Genomic DNA, 14,503 nt, shown 5'->3' on the forward strand with positions numbered 1-14,503 from the left:
TATCTGCTACAGGGGGCAGATCATTTTGGGGCACTGCCTGTGGTCTCCCCAGACTCTGCTGGGTGTGATGGCACAAGGGGTGATGGTTTTATCCTGAAGGAGGGTTGATTTAGATGGGATCTAAGGAGGATTTTCTAACTGGCTCATGTTGTTCAGAGGGGTGGTGGATGCAGCTTCCCTGGAATCATTCAAGGCCAGGCTGGACAGGGCTCTGAGCAACCTGATCCAGATGGAGATGTCCCTGGTTGTAGAACTAGGTGACCTTTAGAGGTTCCTTCCAACCCAAGCATTCCATGATTCTGTTTCTCTGTCATTCCAAGTCAGCGCACGCGTACGCTCATCTCTACATCACCTCTTGGGTCCCTTGGTGAGCACATCCTCAAGACAGGAGGATGGTCCTGGAGCACCCAGGTGTTTCTGGGTGCCTCCACACCCCCTGTTTTGCCTGCCTGGATATTCCCACCCTTTCAGGCTGCTGTGCTGACGTTTCCCCCACTGCCCGTGTATCCATGAGAATTCCCGCATCTCCACTTGTGCCTCCCATTGCCAAAGGGCAGCTGGCTCCCTCTCAAGTGCCACAGTGTGGTGAGGATCTGTGGGTGTCTCCGAGCTCTCCCTGTCTGGCCACAGTCAAAGGACCCTTTGTGGTGCTTCCCTGCACCCCCTGCCCCACAGCTCCCAACCCTCGGGGTCACCATCCCAGCAGGATGAGCTCATCCCTGCAGGAATCTGCTCCCTCAGCCCCGTGAACAGACACTTATAAAGGACTTGTATTCATCATCTGGCCTGTGTTGTGGTGCATCTGTCTTCATTCCATCCCATGTTACTCCCTGCCTCAGTTTTTGAGCTGTCCCACAGAAGGGTTTGTGCTCCAGGCCAGCTGTGTTGGGATCTTTGTGTGTCTGCTTAGTCCTGTTCACACACAGGCTGCACTTCTGGGTGTTTCTGAGGCAAAACTCTTGAGTCTTTCTGGTGTTGCTACTTGTCTGAATTGTATTTTATCTATGGTTTGACCCCTGCTGAAGAGCTGACTAGATTTTAGGGAGCATTTCGGGTTCTGGAGCTCACAAGCTGACACTCATGCTCTCGTATATAAAAATTAATTTTTCATACTTTTTTTAAAATTATTGTTCCCTTAATCTCAATCAGAACCACTGTGACCCAAAGCATCCATTTACATTAAAAAAATCTTTTCATGAAGAACCAGGAGCGATGGACACAACAGCCATAAATATTTAAAAGTTAGCAAGTTCCCAAAATATTGGCATTGGAAAATAAACTCTACCAGTTTGGGAGAAACAGAAGCACCTGAGTGGCACTAGGATGACCTTTGAGATTATCCACTGGGATCATAAATACAAGCATCCAGCAGCAGGACCCTCTCTGTGAGACCTGAACTTTACCTCTGGGAATGTCAAATAGAGAATCCTTATGTTCCATGAAGGACCTGGAGTGGCTCTGCAGAGCAGTCATGGCAGGATTTGTGCCTGAGAATGATCCATGGATGAAGAGACTGCTCTGTTGCCAGTGGGATTGAAATCCTGCAGAGCTTGGAAGGCAGACACAAAGCCTGTATGGGTTCCTGTGGTGCAGGAGCAGAGTTGTCCCACCCTTGTCCTCTCCCTGTGCTCTGACAGGATGGTCAGTGATGGCATATCCTTCCCTGATGGAATTTTATTCCCCCAAAGCACACACTCAGCTAGACAGAACCTGCAAGAGCCTGAAGCTAGAAATTTGGATGTTAAATCTGGTGGCTGGAGCATTCAAATGGCTTCTTTATTTGGCCAAGCACAACTTGATGCAGACATTGTCCTTTAGAGATGCGACTGATGCCAGCATGGAGTTTCCTAGGACACACCTGCAGGTCAACACCTTGGGTACCCACCTTCATCTTCCACTGATAGAGGACAGAGTACATTTTTTCAGGCTTAAATAGCTTTAACTTTGGGTTGCAGGGTTGGGGTAAGTGGAGAGCAAATGCCCAGGGTCTGGGGGAGAAAGTGCACGCCAAATATCAGGGTAAAAGGTGGCCACTGGCAGCAGAGCCAGGAGTTGTGGAGAAGAAGGAGGAGGAGCAGCGGGCTTGGAGCTCTTGCTCTGATCCTTGGTGGGGACTGGGCTGCAAAGGCTCAGCCTGGTGCCATAGGTGAGTGCCAGCAGCCCGTTAATGGATTCCCTGGCAGAGCTCTAGCTGAACACGGATGCTTGGCAGGTCATTACCTTGAAAAATGAGCTCTGCCGAGCTTGCCTTGTGTTGTTACAAACTAATGATTTGCATTGATTAGCACATGGCTCATGAGTGTCTAATTTATCAATCAGGGAGCGCCAGGGGAGTGTGTGTAAACCATGCTCTCAAAAATGATGTAATCTGTCAATGGGCTCCTGCATGTAAGAGCTGTATGTGTCTGACACGCTCTCCCTGCTGAGGAAGAGGGAACCTGGCCCTCTCCCTCTGTTTCCAGCTCTGGAGTTCCACTTTGGGGTGAACCCAGAAGTTCAGGTACAACCTGACTGGAAACACTTCAAGCTGTATTTATTATTTTTTTATGGTGCTGGGAGCAGCAGTCAGAAATCCACTGTGTTAGGTGATATCCAAGCCCAGAACGAAGGGCTTGGACAGAAGGTTGCTCTTTCACTTTGTCTAATTTAATTCATAATTCCATTGTGACCAGGAGTATATCTTGCTATAAATGTTGGTGGGGATCCACAGAGGGATGGGACAGCTGTCCTGTGTTGTGGACTGGAATAAAGGAGATCTCTGTCAGTTAGAAATTTTTCCTTGGGCTTGAAGGACCCTCTGGCCCAAAGTAGGCAGTTTTAAGCTGAAAAAGGGTAGATTTAGGTTGGATATTAAGAAGAAGTTCTTTCCTGTGAGGGTGGGGAGGCCCTGGCACAGGCTGCCCAGAGAAGCTGTAGCTGCCCCTGGGTCCTTGGAAGTGTCCGAGGCTGGATACTGGGGCTTGGAGTAACCTGTGACGGCAGAAGATGTCCCTGCCCATGGCAGGGGGTTGGAATGAGATGAACTTTAAGATCTCTTCTATCCCAGACCAGTCTATGATTCCATGATTCCAGTGTATCCCACTGTGCTGGATCTGTGTGACAGATCTGTGACCAGATCTGTGAGACAGTGACCCACCATGAGACCAGAACACCCAGTAGCTCTGTCAAGGCACAGTGTCTCCAGAAAACAAAGCAGATGCCCACCAACATCTTGTCCCCTGCTCCTCTTGGACCTCCTGAGGCAGGAGCCCTGCTCTGCCCCTCTGTGCTGTGCTGGCTCTGCAGGGGTGATCTCCTATCCAGCAGCCAGGTTCAGCTGTGTTTGACCCAATTTTCCAGGATTACATGAGAGCTCAGTGGGTGACTCTTGTGCAGGGATTAAACCCTGTGGCCCTGCCCAGCGAAGCCCCTGTGCCCCCTGGCAGCCCCTGGCCAAGGGTGTGCAGGGGTGGGGATTACACTGCAGTGCCTGCAGATGATCGGGATTAGCCAGCAGTTATTCCAGGAAAGCTGTCTTCTTCAAGACTCTGTATTGCTGAGTCTTGAAAGGCCCTGGGAATTGTGTAGCTGGAGAGGGGAGGAAGAGCCCTTCTCCCTGGCTCCTGCTGTGCTGCAGGTGTACAAATAAGCCTCATTTGCTGACAAGAAGATTTGTTCGGTCAGATTGGATTTGATAACCATGGAGGTCTTTTCCAACCTTAATGACTCTGTGATTCTGTCACATGAGACCTCCTGCACAAAAGAAATACAAATCAGGAACCTGATGGGATTGCAAAGCCAACCTGCTTTGCTGTCCCTTCTGTTTTGTGGTGTGCACTTAGGTGCACCTACATTTTGGGAGAGTGACTTTTGCATGGTGAAAGAGGAACCCTTTTAAACTAAAAGAGGAGAGATTTAGATTACATATTAGAAAGAAATTCTTCCCTGTGAGGGTGGTGAGGCTGGTGAGGTTCTGGCATAGATTCCCAGAGAAGCTGGGGTTGACCCTGGATCCCTGGAAGTGTCCAAGGCCAAGTTGGATGGGGCTTGGAGCAGCCTGGGATAGCAGAAGTTGATCCTGCCCATGGCAGGCGGTAGAACTGGATTTTCTTTAAGATCTCTTCCCACCCAAACCATTCCATGATTCCATGACTCTCCTGTCCAGATCAGCTCTCCCCTGTGCTCAGAGTGGCTCCTGTCATAACGATTTGGGTTCTGGACAGCACTGAGAGCAGTAGTTTCAAGAACACTGTAAACACCTGGTTTTCCAGGCTCCCACTCTCCACATGGCTGGAGTTGCTCTGAGATCTGTGTTTGGATGGGCTGGCATTGTCCAGGTAAGCAGCACTTTAAAACATGTGTACAGGAGAAGAGAGAGCTGCTGGCTGGTGACTCAGGCAGGAGTTAAGGGTACCTCATCCCTTGCTTTTTCAATTAGCATTTCTGAAGGCCTTTAAGATTCATGGATAGACAGGGCTATTGAAATGCCATGTTTTATTAGGAATTGATCTCCTGTTAATAGGCTTTAGGCAAATTACAACTGATTATTTTACTGGAAAACGGAGGGGAAATAGGCAGAACATGGAGTGTCACCGGCCCCTTCCCTGTCTTTGCTGAGATCAATAGAGCTCCATCATGCAACCCAAATCAATGGAAAAGCAGGAATAAGTGATCTTCATAAGGGCCTGACATGAGATCATACACTGCCTGCTGTGTCCGTTCTCCCTCTCCATGCCAGGAACAGCAGCCTCCAGTCCAGCATCCTCTGGGGAACATTAGGTTCATAAAACAGGGAAGAACTGCTATTGGAAAAGCAATGAAGTTATTAGTGGCCCCTGTGCAGTCGTAAGGCTCTGGCTGGGCCCTTCTCAGAGCAGCCTGGATTGATGTGCTGGGCTCCAGGGCTTCTTGGATCTCCTGGAAATGGTATTTGCAGATCCTTAATCCAATAGTGAGAAATGATGATGGTGATTTCAGTGAGATGCCCTGCAAGAAGGAGAGGCAGGGACAGTAAAGGAAGGATGCCTCAGAGGATGGGGAGGACAAAGCTGGTCCTCCCACCTCTTGCTTTGCCTGATCAAAACATTTTCCCTACTTTCCAAGGCAGTACCACAGTCATGGTTGCTCCCTCGCATCCAGGCAAGGGTAGCAGGGCCTGATTCCATGACCTGAAGGATTCTGCCTTTGAAATCCACCTTTGCAATCTTCCTGACAGCCATTTAATCCCCTCCTCTGGGAACTAGGGCAATTTCATGGCCAAAATAAGCCACCAGCCTGACTTGAGTGAGAGCTGCTGGAGCAGCGGCTGGAAGCACTGGGGCAGGAGATGATGAATTCCCTGGAACTTCATCAGCCCAGGGGCTGCTGACGCTGCACAAAAGCAGAGTGGTGGGGAGGGATGGCTTGGCTGAACATGCCGTGGTTCACCAAGCTCCTCTTCTGCTTAGTTATTCATTTAATTATTTGTAATGACTCTCATCCACCCAGCGTCTGCTCCTGCTGCCTGCCTGGCCGGTCATCGTGATCCTGCTCCCCACCATGCTCCCAGCAGCCCTGGATGGGTTTCAAGTGCTTTATACTGAGGTATTAATTGAAGGGGACTTAATTTTAAGTCTGGTGGGCCAGGAATGATGCTCTTGGGCAAGAGGTGATGGTTTTAGAGGAGGAGGAAACAGATGAGCCCAGTTGGCACAGTGGAAATTATCCATTTTTTATTTTGCTGCCAGAGACCAGTCCAAGCTGCTTGGACAGATTAAACAGAAGTGAGGTTGTAGCAGGAGATTGGGTTAGGAGTGTGTTTCTGAAGTGAGTCTGAAGATGATTTTGAAAGGACACTTTGCACTAGATTAGGCTCCAGGCCCCATCCAGCCTGGCCTTGAAAACTTCCAAGGATGTGGCGTATAAAAATCTCTCTGAACAATCTGTGCCAGTGTCTTTTTCTTGAATAAACCAAAACTGGGTGATGTTAACATGCTGCAAATTGTGACTCAGTCTACAGGATCAGGCTTTGATGGGCCTGGAGTAAAACTCCTGAAGTACATCTGTGTGGATAGATTTTAGCAGGAAATACTACTTTATAGGAAAGATTAGAGGTGCTAATGGAGATATGTGGCCCTCTCTGGAAGGCAGGTTTCTTCTGTTGCTTTGCTAAGCATAAAGATATTTCCTTTTTTGCCATAATAATGATTTATCTCCCAGCGAAGGCACCAAGTGCTTACTGCCATCAATTCCTTTTGTTCTCCAATCCCACTGCTCTTTCCTTGACAATTTTGAGTCCATCCCCTTGATTTGGAGAGGATTATTGTGTCCCTCTCTTTGATAACTATGTGATACCAACCTCTTAGAAGTGTGATTGAGGCATCTGCCACCAGCTTGATGGGGAAACTGTCTTGCAGCCCCAGCCTCCCGTGGATCCCTCAGCAGCTGGGGAGGCCCAGATAACGCTGAAAAACACCAGCTAAGTGATCTTGGAAGGTATCTTTTACCTTCTTTCATCTACCAGACCCGTGGGATGCTTGCCAGGATGCCTGTGGGTCTTGCCATGACCAGGGTGGCAGCTCAGAGAAGGCCAGAGCCTGTGTCTTTAAAGATTAATAGTGTTATTTGCTCATTAAGGAGATCATTTTGAAGTCAGCACTACCCCGAACATTCGAGTGCAAGCATCTGTTTGCTACTGGGAGAGGATATTTATTGTCTGATACTTCAATGGATGTAAATAAACAGCCAGCCCTAGATAATGTTCAGACAAACAAACAAACAGCTGCCAGAATGGGTCCCTTGGTAGTTGACCTTTGGGAAGCATCATGCTCATGTTTTAATAGCAGCCGGCTCTGCAGAGCCAAGTCCAGTGAGTGAAGCCTTCCAGGAAGAAGCAGGATTAATGTGCAGCCTGAGAATGCTGGGCCCTAGGAGCTCCCACATGTGTTGGGTTAAAGAAGGACAAGGGGGCTGAGCTGAACATCTGGGGGTCTAAGTGGTGTGCATGTCCAGGACAGACATTCAGGAAGCAGGAGCAGGTAGATGATCCTGTTGTGGAGGTGATGGGTGTGTTTGTGGAATCTGGGTTGTGGTGGACTGAGTATTTTGAGGCTCACATGTGGTCCCCTCTGTCACTTGTTCCCCTCCTGTAAGTGGCTAGCTTCTCTTTTCTTTCCCCTGCCTTCAGTCAGAGTGGGGACTGAAGCAGGAGAGACAGGATTTTTGTGTCTGGACTTGGTTGTTTATTAATTCTTATCTACAGTACAGTGAGTGCTACAGCACTTCTAGCTAACAAGCTAGAAATGACAAAAAGGAGCTGTATCTCACTTGTTACAAGGTCTTTTAAGGCCTAACTATCCAATTAAAAACTAACATCTGTATTATTTATACTTTTCACCCAATAACCAAACTCCTGTGACCCACATTGGGGTACTTTCTATCCAACCAAAAACTACTACCTGAAACAAAGAAGAAAAAGGAACAAGAAGGAAGAAGAGGCAATGCCACAGAACCTCCATCTTGTCCCATGCCTATTACTATATTCTAAAACCCCAAATTCCAAACCCTTCACCGTGTGAAAGCACACACTTCTATTCCCACCACACACTCATGATTTTAACTCCATCACTCAAATCTGGAAGCTTCCTCCAAGGCCTCAAGTCAAAAGCAGTGTTCTCCTGGGGGTCAGTGTCAGAAAGACAGAAAGCTCAAACCTCCCAGGTTTCTGGGTTCCAGCACCCTCCCTCTAGCCTTGCAAAGGAGTTCATGGTTCACAGGCATCTCCCAGAAGCGATCCAAACAGGACTGTTAGTCAGGTTCTCATCCCACAACCCCCCCCCCCAAAAAAATCCTCAATATGCCCATCATTCATTCAGGAGAAAACCCTAGCCATGCCCGCACCCCAGCTCCAGGTAGGGCTTGTGGCTGATGCCAGCAGAGAAGAGCAGGAACAGAGGGAATGGGTGGTACGCTCTCCAAATTCCCTGCAGATGGAAACTTGGGGAGCTTTCCAAGCAGAGATTGTGTCTGTGTCCCTGACTTTAGTGGTGATCACCTGCAGGCTTTGATGAGAATCTTCCCATTTTTCCTTCACAGACCCTTCTTTGATTTTTTTCACCAACCCAAGTGCCCTGGTTCTAGTGGGAGCCTCGGAGCCAGGAATAAATCTCCAAGAGAGTGTGCAGTTGTGTTGTCTGATGCTCAGGACTGTGAAGAATGTGCAGGGAAGGTGGTGATCCTCAGGGCTCTGTGCCTGGGGTCCAGCATAAGAAAGACAGGGTTTAAGATAGGTAAAAGAATGGTTAGAGTTAGGGGTTAGACTTGTGAATCACCTCAGTGCTGGCACAGGGTTCGCACAGGCTGTGAGCATGGCTTGGTTTCTGCCAGATTTTCTGGCTGTTTTCAGAATTTTCCTTTTTATGAGCTACTAGATTTAACTAGAGAGAGGGGTTTCTATGCTTAGAGCTGTTGGGCTGTGGGTGTGTGAGCACATGTGTGTGTTTGCCCGTGTATAGTGCAATGAGCCCTGTCCCTCTTTCCCTCTCTCACCCTCTGCAAAATAATGACTTTTCAGGCTATTAGACCAGCAATAGCTGTTAAATCACTTCCGAGTAGTTCTGTATTCCTGGTGTGAAGCCTCTGCAATCTTCTACCTGCACCAAATGCACAGGGGAGATCCCTAGGGGCTGTGCCTCCTGTCTCCATGGTTTGTTAACTCCAGCTGGCTGTTCCTCCAGCCTGCCTCTTCCATCTCCTAGCTCTTTCCCCTCTAATGGGCCCTGGCAAAGGCTGAGTACAGTGACTGAGCCCTGGGGTGATAACTGGCTGCTTACATATCTGGCGGCCTGCAGATCTGACCCTGGTTGTGCTGGAAAATCAAGGTCGAAGCAGCAAAGTTGTGAGGTTTGTTTAGCACGGGGATCAGCAGAGAGCAAGGATGCTCTGACAGGAATGAGAATCCACGAGGGACTAGGAGGAGGCAGAGTGGAGACAGCAGACAAAGCTCCCTGACTTCTCCCTGAGAGGGAGAACTTGGAGCTGGGAAGCCTCAGTGGGAAGGAGGAAAGGCTCCTGCTGTGGGGTATTTGATGTGCTCGGGGAAGAGCCCCAACAGGGAGCCTCCTGTGCTCCTGTCCTGCAGCCCTTCCTGTCCTTTTCTGTCCCCTAATGTCCTAAGGGGAAGGACTCAGCCCAAACCTGTTGGCATCTTTGCCTTTGACCTCATGGGTGATTTACATCAGTGTCCATTTTCAAGAAGGCTTAGAGGAGCTGAATTTCCCTTTGAGGGACCAGGACATGAGTGAAACCCTTGCTCCCAGGCAGTCAGAGCTAGTGGATGTCAGGGATGCTCAGTGCTGGGCTTCAGACCCTGAATTCTTTGTGTTTCAGGGATGCTCAGTGTTGGGCTTCAGACCCTGAATTCTTAGTGTTCCAGGGATGTTCAGTGCTGGGCTTAAGGCCCTATCATCAGCAGCTCCATCAAGATGATAAATTAACTGCAAATCCTTCCATGTCACTGGACCATGCCAGCAGCCAAGGCCTGCACGTGCTCCCACTTCTGTGGAGTGCAAGGGATAACACGTAGGATCTGAGCATCCCTGAGCACCCTCCACACCCTTTGCTGGCACAGAGAGCCCCTCTAACTCCTTTCTTCTTAATTTTCCTTATCTTTCCTGGTGAAATCATCTTCCTTTTCTGTCCCACAGCAGCTAAGTACATCAAGGAAGGACAAAGATAACAATCTGTATATCATTGCTGTCCTTTACTCATACAGACTTTCCAAACCCTTTATCATTCCCTCTCTTCCCTTCTCTTTGACTTTCCAATACAGAAGATGATTCAGGCTCAGTTTCTTGGCTGAGAGGTTGATACAGAAGGCACAAGCTCAAGGACTGTGCCAGGGAACAGTGGGAACAGGTCTTGACACCATAAGTTCTCCACAGCTTGTTATTTCCTTTGGATGGGAAGGGTGCTTTTTGCTCAGCTATCCAACTGCAGACTGGGAATCTCTGGTCAGGAAGGAATGGAGATTATAATGTGGGGCATGATGAAGATCTCCTACAACTTTGTTTCTTTTAGGGAAAGGTGCTGTGGTGTTTGTGTTGCTGCAGGACAGAACATTTTCAGAAAGTGAAAGGCAACACATGAGAAACAGAGGGAGATAAGGAACATGGATGCACCTCTGAAACATGACTGTAGGGTTTGCTACTGTACAGAGCCTCACAAGATCCAGAAGTCCTGAGAATAACTATTTTATCATGACTTGTTCTATACTGAAAGGGATTGCAAACCTTCTCCAGCTGCTTTTGAGCCCAAACTCTAGAAACTGTTTTCAAGCAGGTAAAGAAAAGTCTGTTGTTTCCTGCATTTTCTTCTGTATCACTGGATCATTGTCAGGGATAGACTGGGACTGTTTGTCTGGTTCCTCCTCATAATCCCAGTTATTGATGTCCCTAAGTGACACCCTGTTATGAGATGTGTCTGCAATCATAAGGTGCCACATTGGTGCAAGACAGATTTCAATACCTGATATATGCAATCAACAAGAGAAATAGTCTGTGTTGCACTGAACACTCTGCAATAATAAATTGCCCCGTGGAACATTAGCAATAACAGCAATAATATTATCTGAGTAGCATTCGAGTGAGTCAGTCCTGTAGATTTGTGTGGATTTTTATCTTCTGCTCATCAACACCACAGATCCTTCCCTCATTGCCATCATTTTGAGCGTGGTAGATTTGTTCAGGCAGTGACAGGAGCACAGTGACAGTGCCAGATAAAAGCCAGCAGGCTCTGCATTGTTTTTACAGTGCTCTGGTGTTGATGGGACCAGCAGAAATGATGAAATCTGCTTTATCCTTTCAGTGAGGAGGCTGGGAAAAGTTCACTTTTTGTTGGCAGTGGTTGTTGTCCAAAAGACCTGGGCCACAATACATTTGTCCAGTGATTATTTTGTATATATATTATAAATAGATATATGTTACTGTGAGGGTGGTGAGAAAGAAGGTTTCCCAGAGAAGCTGTGGCTGCTCCTGGATCCCTGGAAGTGTCCAAGGCCAGGCTGGATGGGGCTTGGAGCAACCTGGGACAGTGGAAGGTGTCCCTGCCCACAGCAGAGGGTTTGGAATGAGATGGTCTTTAAGGTTCATCTCAATGCAAATCATTCTGTGGTTCTGTAATTATTTGTTCTCAGTGGAAGGAGGAAAAGCCCTCATGTTCTCCCTCTGTTTTTGCTGCACAGATCCGTGTGGATGGCACCACCAAGAACACGCTGGAGTACGAGATCGTGCAGGTGGTAGACACTGGCCCCATCCTGCGGGACATGGCCTTCTCCATGGATCATGAACACCTCTACATCATGTCAGAGAAGCAGGTAAGGAACTCCAGCAGCCCGTGGTGCTTTATAAACCTTTTAGCTCCATCATGCTGTGGACATCAGGGCTGCTCATGAATTCTGGCAGTGACCACAGTTCCTACAAGGATGTGCTCCACTGGCGACTGCAGGATTTTTATGCTCATAAACCCATGGCATTTATATACTTTTGCAATATTGAGGGACCAGGGGCACAGAACTTGGGGGGCAGGAGCCACCCCCAGAGTTGCTTTGTCCTGCTGCCTGCTGGACAAGGAGATGCTGCATCATTTTTTTTTCCACCCCCACCCAAACTGTGGCTGCATCTGCCACAGACACAGGAAGGTGTAACACTGAATGATTTAGCTCTCTCTGTAGTTTTTGGGGAGGCTGGAGACTCTTTGGGACACAGTGGGCAAGAGTGTAGGACGCTGCCTGCCAGGGTGCAGGCCAAGTTTAGTGTGGTGTTCCTATTGTGTTATCAGCCTTATGATGGAAAATGCTGGCAGCCAGATTCCATGGAAGGACCAGCTTGGGTGTTCAACGTGGAATCCTGGCTGATTTCAGTGGAATTCTGTGCCTTGGGAAGTTTGTTGCTTGGGGTGGGGTAAGAGGAGGAACTACTTTTACATGAAAAATGAACTTTTTATACTTAGTCCTGTGGATGTGCAGGACTACTTGAGCTGTCATACCTGGATGATTCACAGATGCTCGCGAGGAGTTTCAGATCCATGAAAAGAATGGGAGCAATGAGGGGTTGTGGCAAGGTGATGGCAAATGCCCTCCAGTGCCCCTTCAGTGGAGGCCACCAGCCTGAGTGGGACATGTTCACCCATACATGTTCAATGCTTTATTAAACAACTACTGCTGATTATATTCTTCAATCTATGAGTGTCACTTCTTCTACTTGTACCACTTAAAATAAAGTGGTTTGTGATGTCTCCAACCATTTCCCCCTGCTGTGCATATTTTTACCTAAAATTTGGTGTGGCGAGGGGAGCGACTCTGTAAATTCCTCCTGATTAAAGAGGCTGAAAGATACCATAACTCAGGAGAAGGGACAGGATGACAGAGATGGGATTCCTTCTCATCTGCTCCATGCTGGGCAAGGATGGGATTTCACTTCCAGTCCTGAAGTGAAAACAGTTCCAGTCACTTTTTGGGATGGGGTGAGAAGCTGGAGGCAGGTGATGCCCGGGCTCCTGCTCCATGCTCCTTTGAGCATGGCACCATTCCTGCTCCTCATTGTTTTACTGTCTGGGTCCTTTCTTTTTCCTTCTGCAGAGAATGGGGCTCCTTGAGGGTCAAAACCCTAGAGCAGAACAATGAATGCACCAATAGCCAACCCACTGTTCCCAGGTTTGCTCAGTGTGCTTTTTGTGCAGCCCTATTTGAGGTCACCTCAGACACCACTGCTGCCTTTGCACAGCCCTTCAGATTTACAGAGACTCCCAGGGGTTGTATCAAACCTCTGGGGGAAAGGGCAGTGGGACAGCAAAGTTCATTCCCTCCCATCCTTAAAACAGGAAATCTGGAACAAGAGGAACAATTAGTTTTTCCTCCAGAGACTTCCAAAAACTTATTCTTGCTGGTCCATTGACTACCTGCACTTCCCTGACCTTTGCAGCATGAGCAGATTCATTTTGTGCTTGGCTGTTGACAGGTGGTGTTTTTAGGACCCCAAGCCCAGTAGAGAGCTCAGGAACTCTGAGCCCCCTGTGATTTATCAATCATCTCCTCCCACCATTCTCTGACACCCATAGGTGTCTCTGTGAGAGAAGCTGGTGAAAAAGGCAGGGTCTGTTGTTATTTAAAATCTGATGTGAGCCTGTGGAACACTCAGCACTACATCAGCCTTTGGCCAAATCTGATTTTATCTGCGGAGGGTGATGTGAGTGACAGCGCTACCATCTCAGCAGTGCAGTTACTACCTGTGTGCTCGTGATAGAGCATGCTTTTATGCTCGAGTAAATTAATATTTGTAGAGCCTCAGTGAGTGGGTGCAGGGGTTTGCCTTTGCTGGAGGTAGGATTACGAACAGGCTGCCCTTGGGGGAGCAAATATCCCACCCACTCTACAAGCCATGTACAGTTCTTTTATAAAAGGGTGAAAATGTGACTTATCAGAGGATTTTTCTACCCACAGTGGTACTGAGAGATCTGTGGAGATGAGGGGCAGGGGGCTGATGACTTTACCTGACCTTTTTAAAGATACACAGGCACTAGGGCTTGTGCCATCCCTGGGGAAGGAGGAGGAGGTTTCTCCTTCCTCTGCCTGCTGGGCTCAGCCCTGCCTGTGCCCTAGAGATAAGAGAGGTTCTGTTATTACCTGTGTAGTTATTAAAAGCTGTTTTCATAGAACCATACAATCATTAAGGTTGGAAAAAGCCTCTAAGATAATCAAGTCCAACCTTTGACCAAATACTCCTGTGCTCACTAAACCATATCATGAAGTGCCAGTTCTGCTGGTGTTTTGAATGCTTCCAGGGATGGTGACCCCACCATCTGTCCTGGGCAGCCTCTTCCAGCACCTAACCACTCTTCCACTAATGAAATTTTTCCTAATATCCAACCTGAGCCTACCCTGGTGCAGCTTGAGGACATTTCCCCTCATCCTGTTGGTGTTGCCTGTGAGAAGAGACAGACCCCCCCACCTCACAACAACCTATTTTCAGGGAGCTGTGAAGAGCAATGAGGTCCCCACTGATCCTCCTTTTCTCCAGGCTAAACAATTCCAGCTCTCTCAGCCACTCCTCATAGGACTTGTGCTCCAGATCTTATGGTTTTGCCAGACTTGGCTCCACCACTCACCAGCCCTCCACAAAAATGGAAGCCCAGTGATAAAGCAAATTTCTCCAGCTTGTCCCAGTCTTACCACAGCTCTGGACATCCCAGCAAGGCACCCTTTAATTTGGAACACCTAAAAAGAGCTGTCACTGCAAATCTGGATGCAAGGAACATCTTTCTCATGCTGCCAAAATAATCCCCTGGCCTTTTTAAGGTCAATTTCTGCATGGGAGCATTTTCCCCAGTGAAGTTGTGGGTTCTTGGTTTGCACAAGGGGCTTTCCTCTGGAGCTGAACTCCCTGGGCTCCTAGAGAGATGGAACCCAGCTCAGCCTTGTGGACTGTGGCTGAAACAAGTCCTGCCTTGCAGCTCCTCTGGACACTGAGAGGTGACAAGCAGCACTTGTCCA

At 48.3% G+C, this 14,503-nt stretch overlaps 1 protein-coding gene across 1 annotated transcript in view; it reads left to right on the forward strand.

The window, feature by feature from the left end:
- The window catches only part of PLXNA4 (plexin A4), a 392,054-nt gene that overhangs the window by 171,845 nt on the left and 205,706 nt on the right, over positions 1–14,503 (forward strand). Inside the window, exon 3 of the mRNA XM_062492432.1 lies at positions 11,198–11,329. Coding sequence (XP_062348416.1) covers positions 11,198–11,329 — 132 coding nt within the window. The remainder of the gene's footprint in view (positions 1–11,197; positions 11,330–14,503) is intronic.

This window comes from Cinclus cinclus, chromosome 4 (assembly GCF_963662255.1).
Source record: "Cinclus cinclus chromosome 4, bCinCin1.1, whole genome shotgun sequence".
Taxonomy (NCBI): domain Eukaryota; kingdom Metazoa; phylum Chordata; class Aves; order Passeriformes; family Cinclidae; genus Cinclus; species Cinclus cinclus.